This window comes from Chinchilla lanigera, unplaced genomic scaffold (genome assembly GCF_000276665.1).
Source record: "Chinchilla lanigera isolate Chin_1 unplaced genomic scaffold, ChiLan1.0 scaffold00102, whole genome shotgun sequence".
Classification (NCBI taxonomy): domain Eukaryota; kingdom Metazoa; phylum Chordata; class Mammalia; order Rodentia; family Chinchillidae; genus Chinchilla; species Chinchilla lanigera.
In genome coordinates, this window is record NW_004955503.1 from 7,535,851 (window position 1) to 7,559,494 (window position 23,644).

Here is a 23,644-nt window from a genome sequence, read left to right on the forward strand (position 1 = left end):
ATGATCAATCACGTAAGACGCATCACCAACCAATCATACTCTCCGTTTCTTGATACCGGCCCGCCCTACTTTGAGACCAGAAGGAAATGCAGCACCTTAGAGTTCCCGAGTTTAAGCCGCGAGTTACTCACGTGACCGAGATCTCACATGACGTAGGCGGTCACGTGACCAACCGCTTACGTGAGCAGAAGTAGTTCTGGTCGTCGCCTACCGTCTCGCTATAGCCGTCTGAGGGAAGAAGGAGGAAAATTACCCGATATCTTTAGAGGTTGGTGTGTGGGTGGGAACTGGGAACCCGGGGTTGGTGATAATGAAGACCCATGTGGGGTCCTCGGGCTGCCTCCGCCTTTTTCGTTTACTGTTTCCCCCTCCCCCCGCTTCCGTCCCCCTCCCCCTCCTCTTCGTCTCCGTGCCGCGAAGCCGCCTTTGCTTAGCCTGGTGGGGAAATGGTGGACGTTCGTGACTGTGTGTGAGTGCATGAGTGTGTGTGTGTGTGTGCGCGTGCGCGCGCGCGCGTGTATGTGTATCTGCCTGTCTGAGCCAGTCTCAGGGACCCCAGAGTGGACCATACGGTGAAAAATAAGTGAAAAGAATTAAGAAAAACATTGGGACCCGTGGTCTGAGTGCAGGTCCAGCCTTTCGGGCGCGCAGTCTGTAGTGCCTGATTGTGTGACTGTCGGAAAAGGCCCCAAGTGAATTATCAGTAGAGTCGCATCTCGGGAAACGCTGCGTGACTTCCAGAGGCCCAATAAATGTTTTTACTTGAGAATTTGATTAACGTTTGTTTTTCTGCTTACAACGGTAATCAACATGTTGAATCTGATCATTTGAAAAATTACAGTATACTTTATAAATTTTGAAGACAAACGTAATTTATCACTACTCAACTTTTTGTTGTTAGTTTTAAAAATATTTGTGTTATAATACACATAAATACACAGATTCTTAATTCTCATGGGGAATCGTGGTTCCTACTTAAGGCTACAGAGTTTTTGTTGTTCTTCTCAGGCGATGGAAGGCAGCACAACCTCTTGACCACTATATAGGGACTATTAAGGCTTAGAATGATGCAGGATTCATCATCCCAGGGATGATCTGTCACTGAGACCTAAGGACAGTTTGTAGGAAAACTGTTAGCACAGCGGAAGCACGCACCCATCAATTAGTAAATGTTTCAATTTAGTCCTCAGTGTGATTTTATAGCAGCTATTCACTATTTACTTTCTAAGAACCCCAGTGTTCTCGGACTGTGTCAGATAAGCCACCCACATAGAAAATTAGAACATTTTTAAAAAATTTAATAGACTAAATCCCAGAAAAGCAAATACTTTAATTTGTTGCTTTTTTTGTTGAAATAAAAATAATTATTCTTTCTGTGGAAAATTAAGATTGCACAAATAATTGAAAAAATAAAATGTAAAAAGCCATAAACCTACTACTCAGAATTACCACTTCTAACATGTGAGGTACTCTCCAAGTATATGGTTTTCTAACATTGTTATTTATATTCCAATACAGTCAGTTTAAAGACTTAATTGTACAGAAGTATGTTGGTTAAAAAGTGAAAGTCTCGCTTCATTCTCCCTAGCTGCCAGTTCTTTTTTCAAAAACAAATTTGTATTACATACTTCTAGATTTTATTTTACACATTTGCCAACATGCTTATATTTTTATACAAATAAGATCACAGTATAAATAAAATTCTTTCATTTAATGTGTTTTGGAAATTTATCTAGGTCAGAGCAGATAGAGCTCTGTTTTTTAGATGGCTGCACAGCATTCCATTTTAAGGATAAGTTATAATTTATTCAGCCATCCCCCTGGTGATAGCTAGCTAGGTTTGTAATTTTTTGCCATTACAGAGCTATAGTAAACGTTTGTAAGTATTTCTGTTGACCAGATTCCTAGAAAGAATTCTAGCAAGGTCAAAGGGTATATAGACATTTATTTTTTACATAGTTGTGATTATATTATAAAGTAGCTGTAATCTGGGATCACTTGTAAGTCATTTCTCATGTTAAACATTTTATAACTTTATTACATGTGCAACACTACATTTTTCTTAATAAAGTAACTTTCAAAGAAAATATAGCTTCATAATCTTCATCTGAATTTAAAAATAATTTTTAAGATACATAATGTGAAGTGAGTTTACCGTCAGTGTGATTAATACCATATTGTTTTTCAGAATACTTTATCAGTTTTCACTCTTCTAGTATTGTATTAGTTTGTGAACCCTGAGTAACACTGACTTATTGTCACTGTTTAATTTCCATTATCTTGATGGGTAAAATAGTAGGTGATTAATTTGGGTTTTAAATTACATTTCCAATAATTGATGAAGTTTGAATGTTTCCCGGGCTCCTTTCCTGTATCTTCTTATATTTAATCTGTTACCCAGTCTACTGATTTTACTTTTTTCATAGAGATCACATATTTCTTCACCTTTTTACTGTTGTTTTCTTAAAGAACCCCTTAACATATGTCTAAGAGGCCCTTCTAACTATTGTTCGCTGCACCTAGAACCCCTTTGAGTGTCACACTGTTGCCTGGGTGATGTGACTGAGAGGGTTATGGGTTATGATGATATCACTTTGGATCTGATCTCTTACCTCGTCAGCCTTACTTCTTGTTTGCCCCTTTCTATTTTGTGTTCTATCAAAATTTTTAAATTTTGTTTATGGATCTCTGAAGGAGTTAATCTGTTTTATTTAACCATCCTGCCTCCTACTGATAGAACTGACCAACTAGTTCCTCCTTTATACTATCCTTACCCACTGCAGAGTTCGGTCATAGTAGGTATAATGTCCATGTGCATTTGTATCTTTAGTGAAGTCACACAGTGCTCTGTAGGACCATAAGCCTTTTCTTGGTTTATTGATGCTTGTGTGCTAGAGGTGAGCACTGGAGCTGGCACCTAAAAATGTATGAATGTGGAAGTTCCCAGTAATGCCTTTGTTCCATTTATGTCTTAGGCCTTAATAGTTCCCTGATTTTATTGACTTGTAAATATTTTATATGATGCTAATGTATCTTATCATGTGTTTTACTTCTGTTTAATGCTTTAATAAAGTTTTTCATTTTATTTAATCAGATATAGCTATATTTTGTTTGCTGATATCTTTCACTAGGTTTGTTGCTGTTAGCTTTTTAGGACTTTTTGTTTACTGTCTATGATGTTTACATATGGTCAGAGCAGAAAACTTAGAACATATAGAAATGCTTAAGGGGAAAAAGCATCCCTTGAAATGAAAAAGTTCTCATATTCCTTCCACTATTAATAACCACCATTAGTGATACCTGACACATAATAGGCATTGAAAATAATGATTGAATGAATGAGTTAAAGATTTGGTATAGTGGTGTATTTTTAAAAAGCTACTAGTGTAATTGAGCTTTATATTGTTTGCTTTTTTGTCTTACTTTATTCTGAACATTTTCCCATGACAATAGTCTCCTAATTATCTTTTCAGCCACATCAAAATTGCATTGAGCCAAGCTTGCCATCAAGAGCCCAACAGTCACCATGATGCTGAGCACAGAAGGCAGGGAGGGGTTCGTGGTGAAGGTCAGGGGCCTACCCTGGTCCTGCTCAGCTGATGAAGTGATGCGCTTCTTCTCTGATTGCAAAATCCAGAATGGCACATCAGGTATTCGTTTCATCTACACCAGAGAAGGCAGACCAAGTGGCGAAGCATTTGTTGAACTTGAGTCGGAAGATGAAGTGAAATTGGCTTTGAAGAAGGACAGAGAAACCATGGGTCACAGATATGTTGAAGTATTCAAGTCCAACAGTGTTGAAATGGATTGGGTGCTGAAGCATACAGGTCCAAACAGTCCTGACACTGCCAATGATGGTTTCGTCCGGCTTAGAGGACTCCCATTTGGCTGTAGCAAGGAAGAGATTGTTCAATTCTTTTCAGGGTTGGAAATTGTGCCAAATGGGATGACACTGCCAGTGGACTTTCAGGGGCGGAGCACAGGGGAGGCCTTTGTGCAGTTTGCTTCACAGGAGATAGCTGAAAAGGCCTTAAAGAAACACAAGGAAAGAATAGGGCACAGGTACATTGAAATATTCAAGAGCAGCAGAGCGGAAGTCCGAACCCATTATGATCCCCCTCGAAAGCTCATGGCTATGCAGCGTCCAGGTCCTTACGATAGGCCCGGGGCTGGCCGAGGATATAATAGCATTGGCAGAGGAACTGGGTTTGAAAGGATGAGGCGGGGTGCCTACGGTGGGGGGTATGGAGGCTACGATGACTATGGTGGCTATAATGATGGGTATGGTTTTGGGTCTGATAGGTTTGGAAGAGACCTCAATTACTGTTTCTCAGGAATGTCTGATCATAGATATGGAGATGGTGGGTCTAGTTTCCAGAGCACCACGGGGCACTGTGTACACATGAGGGGGTTACCTTACAGAGCCACTGAGAATGATATTTATAATTTTTTCTCTCCTCTTAACCCCATGAGAGTACACATCGAAATTGGACCCGATGGCAGGGTTACTGGTGAGGCAGATGTTGAATTTGCTACACATGAAGATGCGGTGGCAGCTATGGCAAAAGATAAAGCTAATATGCAACACAGATATGTAGAGCTCTTCTTGAATTCTACTGCAGGGACAAGTGGAGGGGCTTACGATCACAGCTATGTAGAACTCTTTTTGAATTCTACAGCAGGGGCAAGTGGTGGTGCGTATGGTAGCCAAATGATGGGAGGGATGGGCTTATCTAACCAGTCTAGTTACGGGGGTCCTGCCAGCCAGCAGCTGAGCAGTGGTTATGGAGGTGGTTATGGTGGTCAGAGCAGTATGAGTGGGTATGACCAAGTTCTGCAGGAAAACTCCAGTGACTATCAGTCAAACCTTGCTTAAGATACAGAAGGAGCACTAAACAGCTACTATAGAAGTAAAAGCTGTGCGTTGTGGGAGTTGGATAGAACGGGAGGGATGCCTAGTATATCTAGTATGATTGGTAAATGGAAAATATAGTGGATTCTGATTGCTCTTGGTCAGCTAGCTTGCCCGCCCTCCCTTTCTTTCTCTCCCCCTTTTTTCTTTCTTTCTTTCTTTCTTTCTTTCTTTCTTTCTTTCTTTCTTTCTTTCTTTCTTTCTTTCTTTCTTTCTTTCTTTTTCTTTCTCCTTTCCTTTTTTAAGAAAATAAAAGTTAAGTTTATCAGTTTTGCATTACAGGCTTGTGATTCATGCTTACTGTAAAGTGGAAATCAAGATTGTTTTAAACCTTATATAATATTGAACACTGAAATATCATCTAGGATGTAATAACAAATTTCAGTATTGACCATAACGTAAAACAACTTTCAGCTCTCCTCAAGTTAGTTATGTTGTAGGAGTGTACCTAAGCAGTAAGCATATTTAGGTTAAAGCAGTTTCACTTATGTTATATGTTGCTCTTATACCACAGTACATTGAAAACTTCAGATGCATGTTGAGAAACATGCTGTTCTGTAAAACTCAAATATAGGAGCTGTGTCTATGATTCAAAGTGAAAACATTTGGCATGTTTGTTAATTCTAGCTTTTTGGTTTAATATCCTGTAAGGCACGTGAGTGTACACTTTTACTTTTTTTTTTTTTTTTTTTAAGATCTGGGACAATTTCAAGATGTAATACTTTAGGAGTTTGGTCATGTCAGTTGTATGGAATTCTGAGGCTTTGATTTAAATCTTTCCTTGTATTGTGATTTCCATTTAGATGTATTGTACTAAGTGAAACTTGTTAAATAAATCTTCCTTTTAAAAACTGGAAAAATAGTCTTATATAGCCTTGATTTTTAATGATACTGCATTACATGTACACATTTTAATTGACTTCCTTTGAAGTTTAAATTCTTAATTTTTAAACTAAATGTTACATTAGCATCTTCATATGTGCATCATTTTATATATCATTATTTCTAAGATAATCTCTATAATTGAAATTGCTCAGTCAAATGTCTTTTTTTTTTTTTTTTTTCTTTTTCTTCCAGTACCAGGAATTGAACTCACGACCTCGCGCTTGCCAGGCAGGCACTGTGCCGCTGAGCTAAATCCCCAGCCCCTGCTCACTCAAATGTATACACATTTTTAAAGCTTTTGATTTTTCTTATCTTACCAGAAAGGTGATGGTACTTGGTCTACCCCAGAAAGTGCATGCTTTTTATTTTTCTCCTGTACCATCTTTAATTTTGTTTTGTTTTTTCTCTTTTTTGAGACAGGGTCTAACTGTGCAGTTGAGGCTAGCCTTGAACTCACTTTGTAGCCCAGGCAGGCCTTGAACTTGCAGTGATCCTCCTGCCTCAGCCTCCCAAGTGCTGGGATTACAGGCATGAGCCACCATGCCTGGCCCTTGTACCATCTTTAATGATACTTTTCCTTCTTCCCTCCCTCCCTGCTTCCCTGCTTCTGTTCCCTCCCCTCCCCTTCCCCTTTCCCCTTTCCCTATTCCCCCTCCTCCCCTCCCTCTCCCTCCCTTTTCCTTTCCCTTCTGCTACTGGGGCTCCCCGGGCCTTCACACTGAGCTACATCCCCAGCCCTTTCTGAATTTTATATTTGGAGACCTGGTCTTGCTAAGTCCCTAAGTTGCTTAGGCTGAACTTGAACTTGGGGTTTTCCTGCCTCAGCCTCCCAGAGTGCTGGAATTACAGGCGTGCACAAATTACCCCTGTTTTACATTATTCTTAATGTTTGCAAGTTTGATAGTTGAGAAATGATACATTGTTGCTATTTTGACTTGTACTAATATTAAGGATGAACATTTTCTTCTTTGTTTCTAAACATGTATCTCCACAGGACTTGGAGACTTCAAACTTTATCAAAACAATATTCTCTAAAATCTAAAAAAGTAAAAGGCATATAATTCTTTTCATTTAACCACAAGTGAGAAAATTTGGTATACATTTGTTAAAAAAAAGTAGGGCCAGGTAAAGTGGTACACACCTACAATCCCAGCTCTTGGGAGCTGAGGCAGGAGGATCACTGTGAGTTGGAGACCAGATTGGGTTACGTAGTGAGTTCATGGCAAACCTAGAATATGAGACCCACTCTAAAAAAGGAAGAAGTAAGCCTATACAGCATGAATTCTGCAATGTCGAACTCATTAATAGAGCCATTGTGGTCTACACTGGCTTCAAACTCAAGATTCTCTTGCCTCAGCCTCCTAAGCACTGGCATTTTAGTGTGTGCTGCTGTGCCCAGCTACCAGGGCATTGAAAGCTTGTTTTGAACTAGTGGTTTTAAACCTTATCTTGCATCGGTATCATTTGCAGGGCCTATTAAAACATTGCTGGGCCTCCTGCCTGGAAGTTTCTGATTCAGTAGCTCTGAGTACTGCCTCAGAATGTACTGATATTGCTGGTCCTGAGGCAATGTTTTGAGATTCATCACAGTTCAACTGCTAGAGGTCTAATATTAAAAAAGCAACTTCAAGAAGCACTTTCCTGAATCCTTAGTGTCCTCCTTTTGATTCCTTAACAAATAGTTTAAATTTTCTTTTAAGGTACAAGACACATCTGGTTATTTACAATACCTTGTACCTACGGCACCTTCATCTGGGGCTATCTTACATTTTTTTTTTTCTGGTACCTAGAATTGAACTCATGACCTTGCGCTTGCCAGGCAGGCGCTGTGCCTCTGAGCTAAATCCCCAGCCCCCTATCTTACATTGCTGACTGAGTTACCCTGGCTGTCAATTTTACCTCACAGTGACCTTCAGTCTTCAATTTCCCCCATCAGTCCCAGCTGCACATGAACTTTCATAGATCTTTGCACTGCCTTGGAACTGGATTGTTTCCTGCACTGTTTAGACCTGGGGACCCAAAGAAATACCCTGAGATAGGAGGCAAATACTAAATTGATATTACCTGACCACATTTTATTCAGGAACACTTTTCATTGAGCACTGTCTAGAAAAATTTTAAACTTAAGATGTAGTGGGTTTTGAGTCTCTGATGATTTATAATTTCTATCACAATGGCTAGGAAACATACTTTGGCTTTGTGTATGTGTGTGTCTATCCACATGCATGCCCACTCTACAAATGTTTAATCAAGTGTTTTATTATTGATACCAAATTTTGCAGTTCTGTTGGAATAAATTTCAGTTTGACTCCTAAGTCATGGGCTGGTCTTACTCAGCTTTCTTAAGCCCAATAAGCCTTTCTCAAGAGAGTAAGCTAGTAGGTGTTTCTAGTTAAGTATTTGCTTTTCATGCTTCTCAGTGAGTTTTCCAGAAGTTTCTCTTAACTATGAGTAACGATTCTCCATTTAGCCACTAGATGTCTCCGAATGCAGGGAGAGGATAGGCCAAATCGTGAGATCCTGGCGTTTGCTTGTTTGCTAGATAAGGAAAGAGCTGTGGAAGCAAAAGAGGTGAGGTGCCCAAAGAGACATTACTATCTGACAGGGCAGCTGTGCAGACCCCTGAGCGTGCGTACAGGCATACCCTCCTGCCGCAAATGATCCCAAACTCAAATCTAACACTACCCAGAAAAGTATTCTAGGATGTAAAGTGGGCATCCCACTCAGACTCCCAGCCACTGAGTCAGGGGATTCATTGTCAAGTGTATGTAATCTTGGTAGGATCAGGCAAAAGTTAGTAGCCACAGTAATTGTGGCTTACGGGCATCTCCACGGATGGTGTGTGCCTGTGTTTCTCACAGTGGGGTTTGTGTATCACCACCTGGGGCCTCATTTGGAATGTAAATTCTGAGGACACACCCCCCAGATGGACTGAATCAGACCCTCTGGAGGTGGAGCCCAGTAAAAAGGTTTCAACAAGTCTTCAGGATAGTTCTGCTGCAGGGACCCATTGGCTTATGCATAGATCCTATTAGTCACCCATTCATTTATTCCTGCATTCATTTATCAATCCTAAAGTAGGTAACCAAGGCAGAGACAACCCTATGCATAAGTACATCTCTCCCTCATCCCCCAGCCAATTGATAAGGAATTCCTTTACAGATCAAATAACTTTTCCATAAGTCAGGAAGAATTCCTAGTGCTTCGGTAGTAAAAAAGATTTCTCCAAGATGGGTCTCTAGTACTGTTATAAAACAGCTGCCAACGGAATGAAATTCCACTTGCTGAGCCTGATTCAGGTGGAGAGTGTCGCACGATCCTCTTTACAAGCTGCTCCCATACTGACTGCCACTCGGGCACATCTGGTCACCCAGTTAGAGGGGTGCAAAATCCCACTGCGGAGGTGAGGAGTTAGGTGTTAACCAGAGCCTGTGTATGGATACTTCTTCCAGCAATGGTCAGTGAAAGAGCCTGGATAGGGACGCTACCAGTTTGAATGAGCCCATCCACCCTCTCAGAGAAACATAGGTTCCACAGAGGACATGTAGGCAGGTTACAGAGGACATAGAGGTCACATCAGCCTGCTGCTTCTCCAATCCACCTCCGCAAAACCCCACCAAGAAAAAATATTTAAAAAACACCTCTTAGTCTGTAAGAGACACTTTCTCTGTTCTGCTTGCACAGAGAGGTTTAGCAATAGACCTGCTTGGACTGCTGAACGCGAGTTCCCTTCCCTCTGTTCTCATCAGTCAGCACAGTCAAATGCACAGCACACACATGGCTTCAGTTCTTTGATCAGTTAGGCTTGTGAAAGAAAAGCTGTGTATGGAGAGACCTCATTTGAGAACCACAATGACTTGGTTCTGATCTGTTCTCATGCTCTGACCATCTCATTAGGACATCTTGGACACTGCGGGGGCCCTTTTCCATGGTCCTTTTATCCCCTTCCCTTTATCTCTTCCTGTTTTCCTTCATTTGCACATGGCCTGTTTTTTTTCTTTCCTACAAAAGATAACTTATTTCATTGCCATCCTCACTTTAGAGATGAGAAAACTGAGTTTCAGGGAAGGTAAGCATCAACTCCCTTGAGGAAAGAAACAGGATGCTGGAGGGAGGGTTGGGGAGAAAATGATCTTTGGGAGATGGAACAGGTCACTGCTGGGACCCAAATGGAATAATATAAAGGTGCCCTGGTGTAAACAGCACTGTAAAAGAGAACTGCAAGCTTTCTCCTGCTGAACACACAGCACTGCCCCTTCCCCAGCCCAAACGCAGCGACAGAATATGCAAATACCAGCCCTAGAAGGCCAGGAACCTGGTTTGTTTTCCATAAGAAAGAGGAGGCTGAGCTGCAGATGGTTGCAAGTGACAAAGCAAGTGTGGAAATCTTCTTTGTCTCTTTGCCCGCCTCCCCTCTGTTTCTTGCTATAAAAGACCCTTGCCCACCTGGAACCTGGGAGATGCTGATCTGAGGCTAATGTACTCTTCTATCTCCTGGGAGCTAGCTTTGAATTAAACCCAAGGGGGATCACAGGAAATTTTTAGAAAAGTCTCATTATGAGGGTGTGTAACCTCCACGTTAATTTTTTGGGAGTATTTCTATTGATGAATTATTAATTTTAATTGTATAGGTTTTATTATGTTAAACAATGTGTACTTAACAGGAAAATAAAATAGCAATAAATAAATATTAAATTTTTAATATGTGATGAATGTGTAGAATGAATATCAACATCAACTGTCTGCCTGCTGACAATATCTAAAAAATAACAGCAGAAGTAAATTCCTATGTGAACTACAATGAAAGTTCAAGTAAAACTCTGTCACAGCTCTGCTTTAATTATCACACCTCAGGTAGTCTTCATGCATGACAACAGCATGTCCCACCCACACTGTCTCACTCACTGACAGCACATGAGCTTAGCTTTCTTTTCCTGTGTGGCAGACCATACCTGTCACCTCTCTTGTCTTCCTCTTTTGTTAGGAGCTTCCTATGATATTATACAATGTACACTTAGCAGGAAAATGAAATATCAATAAAATATCAAATATATATTGTGTTTAGAATAAACATCATTTTCTACATCAATTGTTTGTTTACTTACTAAATCTAAAAAATAACAGCAGAAATAAATTCTTTTGTGAACTACAATGAGAATATAGATAAAACTCCATCACAAAAATAATCTTCACTTCAATTATCACACCCTAGACAGTTCCCACACATGAGAACAGCACGTTCCATACACAAGTATTGCTTACACTAATATCACATGTATTTTGTTTTCCTATCTTTGGTTGGACATACTTGGTATTTTGCTGGCCTTCCTGTTTTCTTAGGAGGTTCTTGTGATGTTTCACCTATCTGTTCACTGGACTGCTCTGGAATTCTTTTGCAGAGTTCTTTGGGCAGGTTTACATTGTTCTTCCTCTGCTTTAATTGATCATTTATCAGTTAGAGTCCCAATCCTCTAAGAAAATTTCTCTGTGATATTTTGTGCTTGTTATTTTTTGTATACCTTGAAACTTTTTATGCCTGACATACTTAGGATCCACTAAAACATAACCATTGGCCAGCAAGGACTACTCCACCTTTGGTTTGTTATAAAATGTGACCGCTTCTGGTTTCACTTGTGTTAAGGATTTATATTCAGTCTTTGTGGTTATCGTTTTGTTCTTTGAGACAGGGTCTGTCTATGTAGTTCAGGCTAGCTTTGAACCTATTACGTAGGGCCGGGGATATGGTTCCGTGGTACAAGTGCCTGCCTGGCAAGTGCAAGGTCCTGAGTTTGATTCCTGGTACCAAAAAAAAAAAAAAAAACCACCAAAAAAATGAACTTATTATGTAGCACTGGTTGACCTTGAACTCACAGGGTCCTCCTGCTTGAGCTGCCTGAGTGCTGGGATTACAGGCATGTCCCCCGCATTTCCGGCTTCACTGTCAATCTTATCATCATGATGTAACATTTACAAAATCAATATTACTTTGTTTTTCTTCCCCATGTAGGCCAGGCTAGCCTGGAAGTCCCTATGTTCAGGCTGACCTTGAACTCACAGGATCATTTTGCCTCAGCCTTCTGAGCGCTGGGATTATAAGCATGCACCACCATGGCTGGTTTTGTTGCAGGCAGCTGAGTTAGATAAAAGTATTATAGGCAGTCAGACAGGGCTAGGCCATCAAAGAACCCATTGTGGAAGATGAGATACCTTGCAACTGGGAGGGAAACAGGCACCTTCAGCTGTGGACCAGACCTCAAGACAAGGGGTAAAACAAATGAACCCACAGACCTCCTTAAGGATAACATCAGGGACTGATATTCTAAGTAGGTCTCTATCACCTTGAGCAAGCCAGGAAGAGTCACTAGCTCAACCTCCTACAGGAAAAGCCCCCGTTCTGTATTCTTGCCCGCTTGTTAGGTGACTCCCTTCCCTATTTGATCCTGATATAATCAATTTTACCTGAGCAATTATGCTTGTAATCTTATCGGTTGAGCAAAGTTTTGTCCCACCTCATACCCACCTTGTGATTTCCCATTTTTCCCCATGTTGGACCTGCCTCACCTCGTGGTTTTGCTCTATAAAGTCCCTAGGAAAGGCAGGGTCCTTGGCAACCCACTCAAGCCCCCCTTCTGACTCTCTCTCAGACAAAAGCTTTCTTTCCCCCAATAAATATATTCTGCTCTTAACCTCTGTTATTCCTAAAATTCATTCTTCGATTTAGAGAACACAAACTCATCCCAGATATCTTTCAGGTTAGGAGTTTCTTTCTCCGTATCAGCTTCACTATCAATTTTATTATCTTAGTGTAATTTTTTAAAAATTAAGTTGATTGATACAATTTAGATATACGTAACAATCACATTCATCATAGGGAGTTTGTATCCATACATGATATATCTTGATTCCTCTTTTTTTCCCATTCCCCTCCCCTCCCTGCAACCCTTTTTCCCCCTCCTTATTTACAACACCTTTGTTTCCATTTTATCCTTCTCTTCTCATTTTTTCTATTCCCTTGCTCCTTTTCGCCCTCCCCTCTCTCTAGTTCCCCTTTCCATTTGAACATTTTCTTCCTATTTCACAATATCTATTATATATTTTGGTCCTTACTTAAACTTTCAGTTTCTCACAGCAGAGAAACAGTGTGGTATTTACACATTTGTGTCCAATTTATTTCACTTAAGAGTATGGTCTCAAGGTGCATCCATTTACCTAGAAATGTTTCAAGTATACCCTTCTTTATGGCTGAGTAGTACTCCATTACTTAAAAAAACCCACAACTTTATCCATTCATTGGTTGATGGGCTGTTACAAACATTTAGCTATTACAAACTGTGCTACTGTGAACATAGAGGTGCATATATTGCTCTGGTATGATGCTTTTAATTCTTTCATGAAGATACCAAGAAAGGGAGTAGCTGAGTTGAATGGCACCTCTACCTGGAGTTTTTTCAGGAATTTATAGACTGATTTCCCCAGTGGTTACACCAGCCTACACTCCCACCAACAGTGGAGTAGGGTTCCTTTTTCCTCAGAGCCCTGCCAGCATTTGTTATTGGTTCATTTCTAGATAATGACAATTCTTTCTGGAGTGAAATGGAGTCTCAGCATTGTTTTAATTTACATCTCTTGTATGACCAGTGATGTTGAACATACTTTCACAATTTTGTTTACTGTTTGTACTTCTTCACCTGAGAAGTGTGTTTTCATTTCAGATGCCCATTTTTGAACTGAGTCATTAAATTTGAGGGGTCTGGTTTTTGGAGTCCTTTATGTTCTAGATATTAGTCCTTTGTCTGAGCAACAGGTGGCATTTTTTTTTTCCCATTCTGTGGGGGATGTCTCTTTACTCTGGTGCTGATTGCTTTTTCTATGCAAAGGCTTTTTAATAAGATGAGATCTCAGTTGATTTTCTGTGATAGTTCCCGTATGATTGAGGTATTGTCTATAAAGTCTTTGCCTACACCTATATCTACAAGAGTCTTACCTATTTTATCTTCCAGCAGATTAAGTGTTTCTGTTTTAATATTTTGATATTTGATCCATTTTTATTTTTGTTTAGTACGTTGTGAGAGATATGGGTCTAGATTTAATCTTCAGCATGTAGAAAGCCACTTTTCCCATCACTGTTTCTTAAAGAGGCTATCTTTCGTCCCATGAAGGTGTTTGGCCTCTTTGTCAAAAATAAGGTAGATGAACTCCAAAATGTTCTGAGGGATATTCTAGGAAGAGATGACAAGGATTACAACTCCATGAACCCCAAAAGAGCGAATCCACTAGGCAAGGCAAGGCAAGCAGCTAAACAGAGGGGGAAAAACAAGCCAACAACAGGAAAATAACATAACAAGGATAGGTCAATACATGCAGTTACAACCATCAATACTAATGGTCTCAATTTACCAAAGAAAAGAAACAGACTGGTAGAATGGATCAAAAAGCAAGATCCAAGAATATGCTGCATACAAGAAACATATCTAATTAAAAAAATTTATAGACTTCAGCCGAAGGATAGAAAATAAAACTCCATGAGACAGGAATCCAGAAAAAAGCAGGGGTAGCTATTCTATTTGCAGACAAAGTGGATTTCAAGCCAAGACTGATTGAGACAAAGAAGGTCACTACATCCTTGTAAAGGGAAAACTCCAAGAAGAGATAGTAATCGTAAATATACATGCACCAAATATAAAACTAATATTAATGGACATGAGAAATCAAATAAGCAATAATACAGTTGCGATGAGGAAGCTCAATACCCCACTGTCAAAAATATACAAATCAACTAGACAAAAAATTAACAATGAAATATGAGAATTGAACCAAACTTTTTTTGCACATGTGTATACAACATGGATTAGGTTTGATTTGACTCTATCATTCTTGATTCTACTCAGACAGGTTTTTGTGAGATGGCTGCACAAAGCTTCCCACCAAATGCATAGACTCCACAGTCCACAGCTGCCACTCAAGGTCCCTCCAGCAGTCCAGAAGAGAAAAGGGGCACTGGTAAGAAGTATGTAGAAGGTCTATTTCATCTTTCATCCTTGTAAATCATGACCTGTTACATGCATTCCTTGATGAGATTTCTATTTTGAAAGATAATGATGTATCATCTGTACTATTTATGTTTCTTATTTCTTTTCCATCAATATGTCAGTCAACTGCTTGTCAGAACACTTAGCTGCTGACAGATCCTCATAACCTGATTAAGATAAACTGCCAAGAGGTTCTTGCACAGTAGGTTGTCACTCTTCTGTAGCACTGAGAAGGCAAATGGAGGATATGAGTGGTAAAGACAAGAAGCCAAACAAGTGTATGTTTTACCAGAACTTCTAAGTACCTTTCACTGGGCTATGATATGAAAGTAATGGACTATTGATCAACTGCATCCAAGGCCTGGACAGCTGAAGAGCCAAAGACAAACTTCAGTGATAATAGATGTTCATCAGGAATTCGTGAGCACTCCCGCATTGCCAGGGCCATCTCACTCAGGAGCTCCTCGAAGATTTCAGGCAATGTGACAGCTATAGTGCGAAAGGCTGCCTGCTTCACAGTGAGCTCGCAGACTCAAGCCTCCTGCCAGTCAGCAATGCCCACTTTCAGCACAGAGTTGAACCAAAGTTTTGGAAAAATGAACTTGGTAGATACCTGCAGAGCGTTCTACCCCACAACATCAGAATACACATTCTTTTCAGCTTCACATGGGACATTCTCCAAAATAGATCACACAGTAGTGCATAGAACATGCTTAAATAAATGCAAAGGGATAAAAATTATGTCATGCATATTATCAGACCATCGTGCAGCGAAAATGGAAATCAATGGCAAAAGAAACCACAAGAACTCCATAAACACATGGAAGTTAAACAACACCCTCCTGAACAACCAATGGGTCACAGATGAAATTAAAGAAGAAATTAGTTTCTATAATTAAACAATAATGCCAATACACGTGTTGGAACTTATGAGACACAATGAAAGTAGTCCTATGAGGGATATCTATACCTGTGAATACCAGTATCAGGAAAACAGAGTAAGCGCAAATAAAGAACTTAATGTTGAACCTCAAGCTTCTAGAAAAAGAACAAGTCAAGCCCAAAGCTCATATGAGTTTATCAAAAGTTTACCAGTAAAAGCAATTTAAAAAAACAAAACAACAAAGTATATTACTACTCTTGACATTTTCACGCCAAAGTACCCTCACTGCCACTACAGACAGGCTGAATTTTCTAAGATTGGTCAGTCCTATATGGTTGTCAAAGGTTCCTAACATTTATCCAGACATATTTCCAGTTCTGTCTCCCAAAAGTTTTGTGTTCTTGGCAAAATACACCATTGTCTATCTTTCCAAGAGACTTCTGGACTGGGGTTGTGGCTCAGTGGAAGACTTCTCAGTCAATATGAGTTCCTGGTTTCAATGTTTGTGGGGAGACAGAGAGAGAGAGGCATTTTCTGCACCTCACTATCATGTTGAGGCTAAGTGTTCCCAGGGTTTGGCTCTGGAACACACACATTGTCACCACATCCTCAGATTGGTAGCTCCTTTTGGAGGTGAAGAAATCAGGTCTCAAGGGAGGTCTTAACCATCTTTGTCTTTGGTAAAGAAACAATTGTCTATATCTGTTTTCATGAGAAGCCACTTTGAAGATATCAATATGTAATACAACCACCATTGTTAATTCCCTACCACTTTGTTTGGAACTCTGTATTGTCTGTATTGTGCTTGTGATATGTTGTAAAATGTTGTATGTCTGTTAATGTTTCCCTCCTTTTATCCTTAAAATTAAAAAAAAAAAATAAATAAATGAAACAATTTGCTGGAGATTTGAGAGGAGTGGAAGAAATGAAATTGTTTAAATTGTTTGGAGCTTAAATGGTAAAATGAATATAAGTCTTAAATACATATTCATGGTACATGTATAACTTTTTTTTTTGGTACCGGGAATCAAACTCAAGACCTTGCGCTTGCCAGGCAGGCACTTATGCCACTGAGCTATATCCCCAGTCCAACATTTATTATTATTAAGTCCCATTAACAGTTTTGGCAAGTATTTGCTTCTCCAGTTCTATTTTCAGATTCCCTATACTACCTTTATCTATTTTGTGGAGGGAGATATGTGAAGGAAGGAGAGAAGGTGGACCTTGTGTGCCCGCCCCAAGGAAGAGAAGTCTGTCTTTGGGATGGACAGATAAGAGAATCTCAGGTACAAGGAACAAGGGGAAGAAAAGACTGCATTTGATAGTAAATATGGTGCTTTGACAGCAAGGTATAGCAATCTTAATTAAAGATTGGGAATAGACAGTGTTAGATTTCCCAATAGGTAGACATTTAATTATATGCACTTAATTATACTAACTTTTCTGACCTCACTTTTGCTTTTGCCAAACCATTTCCACCAAAGTAGACCAATGGTTCACTTATATCCCTCATAAGTTTAACTCTTAGTAGGGACACGAATTTTAAAACATTATAGATATGTAGTTTTTACTTTTTATTATGGGCCTTTTCAAATATACATAGAAGTAGACTAGTAATGGCTTGCCATGTTCTCACTGATTAGATTCAATAGTTACCAACTTATAGTTACTTTTACTTAATTCCCCTAAATGGTATTGACATTTAAACAAATGCATAACTTCAATATTATTATTAATGAAAACAATGAACACTATTCTTTAACACTATTAAATCTCATTTTAGTATTCTAATTTTCCTACTTGTTTAATTTTATCTAATTTGAAACAGGACTCTAAAAAGGTCCATACACTCTGTATTTAATTGAAATTTCTTTTATGTCTCTCTTAATTAATTGGTTCTGTGCTCCTCGATTCAATTTTAAATTATGACTTCAGTTTTGTTGTTCTTGAAGAAAACAGATTGTTCAACCTTTAAAACTCCTTATATCCTGGATTTCCTGTGGTGTTAACATAAACTTTTGTTCCATTTCCTGTAAACTTGTAGATCTAGAGGCTGGTTTTGATTCAGGATTGATTTTTTTGGCAGAAAGTTTTCTTAAGGGTGGTATGCATTTTCATGGAGAGATATGCTATATATGGCTGAATCTTTTTTTATGAAGTTAGGAGCAGTCGATAATCATTGCCTAGATTTATTATTTTACTGGCTTTTTAAAGATGTTGAGATTCCAGTTCTGTAATGTTTTCTTCATTTATCAGTTGAAAAACTTCAATAAAAGGAAAACTCCTCTCAAAAACTATTTTGTCAGTGTGAGGGGCATTCTGGATCCCCTTAACTTCATTTTATGAAGGTGGAATTTTGACATATTTAATGTATTTGGATTCATCAGCTCATCGGTGTAATTATTCTTGATGATTTCTCTTTTCTTTCCATTTTTTATGCTGCTGGAGATTGAACTGAGGGCCTGGCAGAAGTGATCTACCATGGAATTACAACCCTACCACTCTTACTCTTTTTTTCTCTCTCTTTCTACACCTCTCCCTCTGAGCATACATGAGACTTGCAGACATATCTCTCTCTTCTCGTCTTCCTCTTCCTCTCCCTCTCCCTCTCTCTTCCTATGCCTTCCCACACTCTTTTTCCTTCCCTTTCTCTCCTCCCTAGCCTTCCCTTGCAAGCCAAAGGTTCCCTCATTGGATGAGTCCCCTTGGCTCCAGCCTTCCTTGTCCTTACCTCACTTACCTCCCTTACCTCCCTCACCTCCCCAGCCAGGGCCCTTGGATCACACTTGGTGCACATCAGAACTTTCACAGCATGCTCCTTTGTCCTGCTCACCACTCCCAAGATGTTTCTACAGTTATTATTCTTAAAGTATTCTTAAATTGCTCTTTGTAACCCTTTTCGTGTCGGCTCCTAAATGCTTTGGACACAACTCCAATAATCTTGGATTGCTTTTTGGTATGGTAATTAATAAAATAATATGCATAAGTAATTCAAAATACTTACGACATGTTAACTGCATGACCACAACTCTAAATTGCTATTTAGTTATGCCTCATATAACAGGATATAAAACCACCCTTGTATCCAATCTATGAGTATTACGTTGACATACAAGGTGATCAAAACTTCCTTTAATTCCACATCCTACAGATTTCTGTCTTTACAGAAAAATAAAAGATCAGTACTATCTGGGACCCCTACAGTGAGTCCCCAGTTTCCTGGAAGGTGTTACAGTGCATGGTGAAAAGAAAGAGTGAGAGACAAATAACAGTGCAACAGGGATCTGGGATGACCTGTTGTTTACAGGGAACAAAAGGCCATGAGGCAGTCAGAACCTTGGTATGTATGTATGTATGTGTTTGTTTATATTTTATTTAATTTAAATCTTGTAATAAATTTTATTTAATTTAATCCTTGTAATATAAAAATAAAAACAAGATTTCATAACAAAATATTAGGAGAATAACAATACTTATATACTGTGTATTGTTATTTTCTTTTTTTGGTTTTTCTCCGGTACCGGGAACCGAACTCTCGACCTTGCGCTTGCTAGGCAGGTGCTTTGCCGCTGAGCTAAATCCCCAGCCCCATGTATTGTTATTTTCAAAGTACTTATTCAGAGTACAAGACATGGGCATAAAAATTCTCTAAATGATACTGGCACAAAACTTTCTTTTCAATGAACTAAGAGAAACTAGTATAACTACCTAGTATTTTTATCTTTCTCTTTCTTCCTTTCCCCTTTCCCTCCCTTACTTCTTCCTTCCTTTTGAACAATATCTTCCCACTTTACAATATCTATTGTACATTTTGGACCTTATTTACTCTTCAAATTCTCATACAAGGGAGGCATTTTGATGTTTATACATATGAGTATGATTTATTTCACTTATGAGTATGGTTTCAAGTTGCACCACTTACCTATAAAAGTCTCGAGTGTATCCTTCTTTATGGGTGAACAGTATTCTATTGTATAAAAATACATCCTTGTAAAGAATTCCTCAGTTGATGGGCATTTGGATTTTTTCCAAGACTTAGCTATTACAAATTGTGCTGCTATAAACATGGGGGCACATATATCACTGTTGTATAATGTTTTTAATTTTTCTGGGAAAATACCCAGAAGGGGAATAACTGGGTGGAATGTGATTTCAAATCCTACTTTTTTGAGCAATCTCCACCCCAATTTCCACAGTGGTAGTATCAGTTTACACTCCCACCAACAGTGGAGAAGGGTTCCTTTTTCCCCACAGCCCCTTCAGCATTCGTTATCGGTTCATTTCCTGATGATAATCATTCTTTCTGGGGTGACATGGAATCTCAGTGTTGCTTTAATTTGCATGTCTTAAATGATCAATGATGTTGAACTTTTTTTATATATTTAATTGCCATTTATATTTTTTCATCTGAGACGTGCGTATTCACCTCAGATGCCCATTTTTGGATTGGGCCTTTGAAGAACCTCAGTATTTATTAATCACACTTACATTAAGGAAAACGGTGAAGGGATTATTGAATGACTCAGAGGGGAGCAGTGGCCTTATGCTGAGAAGGATCTTATGTTGATGAGTATCACCTCGGATGACTCAGAGGGCCATGGTGATCTTAAACTAATGAGGATCTTATGAAAATGAGGATGCTGGGGAGAAATGGCATGTTAATAAGAAGTTCGCCCTTTCTCTCAGGTGAAACTCTTTTTATTACTACTTGTTCTCAAGGAACCAGGAGGTCTTCAGCTGATGTAATCTTGCCCTGCAGCATCACAGCATCATGGACCATTGAGGCCTCAACTGTGACGGGAGGCACATGGAGTTATATTTCTGCACACCATAGCTGGCTCCCATGACAAGATACTAGGTCTTGGACAAGTCCTAATCACAATTTAATTATGAAATGATTTTTCACACAAAATTATATAGAACGGCCCTTGACATACATGATTTCATCTCCTAAACAAAGCATTTACCATTATCTAAGTATATTTTGAAAAATGAAATGAGGTGAAATTTCTTCCTTCTGAAAAATATGTTCCTAGAGCTATTGGAAGAGTTGATGAAAGCCATTTTTCCACATTGTAGTGGGAAGTTCTGGAACCGCTAATAGGACTTGGTGTAAATATGCCAGTCACACTTGGCTTCTTTCTTTTGGGCTGAATCAGAGGCAAGGCTATCTTCTGTTTTATTTTATTTTATTTTATTTTATTTTATTTATTTATTTTTTGGTCTTTTTGAGACAGGGTCTCACTATGCAGTTCAGGCTGGCCTTGAGCTCACTTTGTAGCCCAGGCTGGTCTCGACCTCACAAAGATCCTCCTGCCTCAGCCTCCCGAGTGCTGGGATTACAGGTGTGCGCCACCATGCCTGGCTCTGTTTTCCTTTCCTGCAGTCTTTGCTGTCTCGTTTAGCCACTCTAATGGGTTTCCATTTTATTCCTCCTTTTCCTTATGGTTGTACTTCTTTTCCGAAAGGTTTACCTTTTTTCCTGTTGACCTTTGTTTATGGCTTAGCTTCAACTTTTGCAGGAGCAAGTTTGACCTGAAATCTGCAGGTCTCTTGGGCTCTTTACTGCCTCTTGAGCGGAACTGATATCTCTGTAAAAATCTGGCAGTGGCTGTCGTGGGAAGGTGGGTGCCTGGGTTCCTGGGTGCCTATGGGTCTTCACAAAGCTAGCTTATCAGGCTGCTGCCAATCTTTTATTCTAAGCTACTGGGATCCATGATATGAGAATTAGATGGACAAGGTTAGAAAATTATCTATCAATAATATATATATTAATAGTCCTTCTTTCCTGTAATAAACAAATGGTAGCATACTTCACTTACTTTTTTCCACCTGGCTTTTTTCACCTAACAATCTGTCAGGGGGAATCACTCAAAGTAGTATACAGAGTATATATTCTTCATTTTTTTTGCAGCTTCATAATACTTCATCTAGTCAATATACTGTAGTTGATTCAACCAGTCCTACTGAGGAACATTTAGTTTAGGTTTTACCATTCTGCTATTACATATAGAATTGCAATAAACAACCCAGTACATATATCATAATGTATTTTTGCCAGTGTTTCTTTGGCATGGACTCCAAGAAGTGGGACTGTTGAGTTAAAGTGTAATTGTGCTGGATATTGACCATTTCTCCTCTAATGCAGTGATGTTTTACATTCCTACCATCAAGGTATAAGAGTGTTTGTTCATAGGCTAAGCAAAAGACTATGCAGTCAAACCTTTAAATTTTGCTAATCTGTTAAGTGAGAAATCATAGAACAGTTTAGTTTTAATTTATGTTCTTATTATTAATATAGTTGAATATTTTTCATATTTGAATTGTTTGTATAATTTTTCCTGAGTACTGTACTGACAGTTTTTAAAAATGTTTAATGTATTTCAATATATTAAGGTCTTTTTTTAATGCTCAAGTACTATTTTTGGCCAGTATAAACCTCTTCAGGCTTTCTTTTTTCTTTCACTTTTGGGTTTTTTTTGAGGCAGAGTCTTATTAAATTGCCTAGGATGGGCTCAAACTTTCAATCCTCTTCTTGCCTCAGCCTCTGAGAATGCTGAGATTACAGGTGTGTGCTACTATGCCTGACCTCTTGTGTCCTTTTGGCATGACCTCAGTATTCTTTAATTTCCATCCCCACCCCAGTAATCTCTGACAGCATTTTTGTTATGTACATGATGCTCTACACTTACCTTGTGCGTTCAATATACCAAAATCTGCTTCAACCATTTCTTTAAACTGTTGGTGGAATAATGGTTTAATCTGCTAAGACTCACATCCACGTTATATTCATGCCACTTATCACTACTTGGCACTGTAGTGTATGTGGTATTTCATCATTTATTGTTTCCTCCTGTATATTCTAAGACACTAGATCATAATTGCATGGAAGGCAAGGGCTTTTACTTATTCTCACTAATGTATCCCAAGCACAGAACAAGGCCTGATATGCTAAAGGGCTCAGAACCTGTAATATTCCGTTTATCGGAGTTTGTGGTTGTAGCCCCTTGCACAAGGAGACTTGTAATCATTTAGAGATTGAGCCCAAAGACATTCAGTCATTCATTTCCATATACCGAGTGGATAATCTGTTCCAGACAGTATTGATAAACCTCGAGACAGACTGATTAGGAGGAATGATTTTTTTTTTTTGAATATGGAATACTTCATGATTTTGTGTGCCATCCTTGTGCAGGGGCTATGCCTAATCTCTGTAACATTCCAATTTTAGTATATGTGCTGCCGAAGTGAGCACAGGAATGATTCCTTCCTAATCTTAAACCAGAACTAACCTAACAGGGTCAAGTATGCTCCTGGAATTTAAAAAATTAGTGGGAGTATTTTCTTTCTTCCACATTTATCTTGTAATGAAGCTATAACACCAAAGCTTAATACATTATGCAAATGTGTGTATATTTTATTTCAGACTTACATTTCCAGAAGCTGTCTATGACAGCTATGTTCTGTGCAATTTATGTTAAAGTCATGTGTTTATGTGAGAGACAAAGCGGTATATGTAGGCCAGGACTAATGTTGGCTGCAGTTCCAGATAAACTTTGTAGATTTTCTTATGTTTTCTCTTAGAGTCATCTACAAGATAAAGCACAAGAAAGTTCTCTACTTTTTTTGAAAGAAGAACTCACATAAAGCTGTTTAATTTTCTTAAGCCCCCAAAGTAATTTGCCTTGCAACACAAAAGTGTCATCAGGCACTACCTACACAGAATTTGCTATTCCTTCACTGTCACTACACCAGTCCTATTTTCCTCACTATATAGTATGCCAATCACCGAGGTGAGTTTTGCAAAGGAGTTTATTCAAAAGATGGCCGAGAGTAGAGAGGGAGACCCATTCCTCAATTCACCTCCCCAAGGACAGGGTTTGGGGATGTTTATGGGATAAAGTAGCAGGATGAATAAAGGCCTGGAGGCACTGG

General features: G+C 39.0%; 1 protein-coding gene and 1 pseudogene across 1 annotated transcript; one reads left to right on the forward strand and one right to left on the reverse strand.

Annotated features, from left to right (window-relative positions):
* Positions 1-136: 136 nt before the first annotated feature.
* On the forward strand, positions 137-5,772 carry Hnrnph2 (heterogeneous nuclear ribonucleoprotein H2 (H')). Its single transcript, XM_005406955.2, has 2 exons — positions 137-268; positions 3,474-5,772. Exon 2 carries the CDS (start codon positions 3,527-3,529, stop codon positions 4,874-4,876), a length of 1,350 nt encoding a protein of 449 aa, XP_005407012.1. The 5' UTR covers positions 137-268; positions 3,474-3,526; the 3' UTR covers positions 4,877-5,772.
* A 9,150-nt stretch (positions 5,773-14,922) lies between these two features.
* Positions 14,923-18,718, reverse strand: LOC102014924 (annotated as a pseudogene).
* Between the last annotated feature and the right edge of the window lie 4,926 nt (positions 18,719-23,644).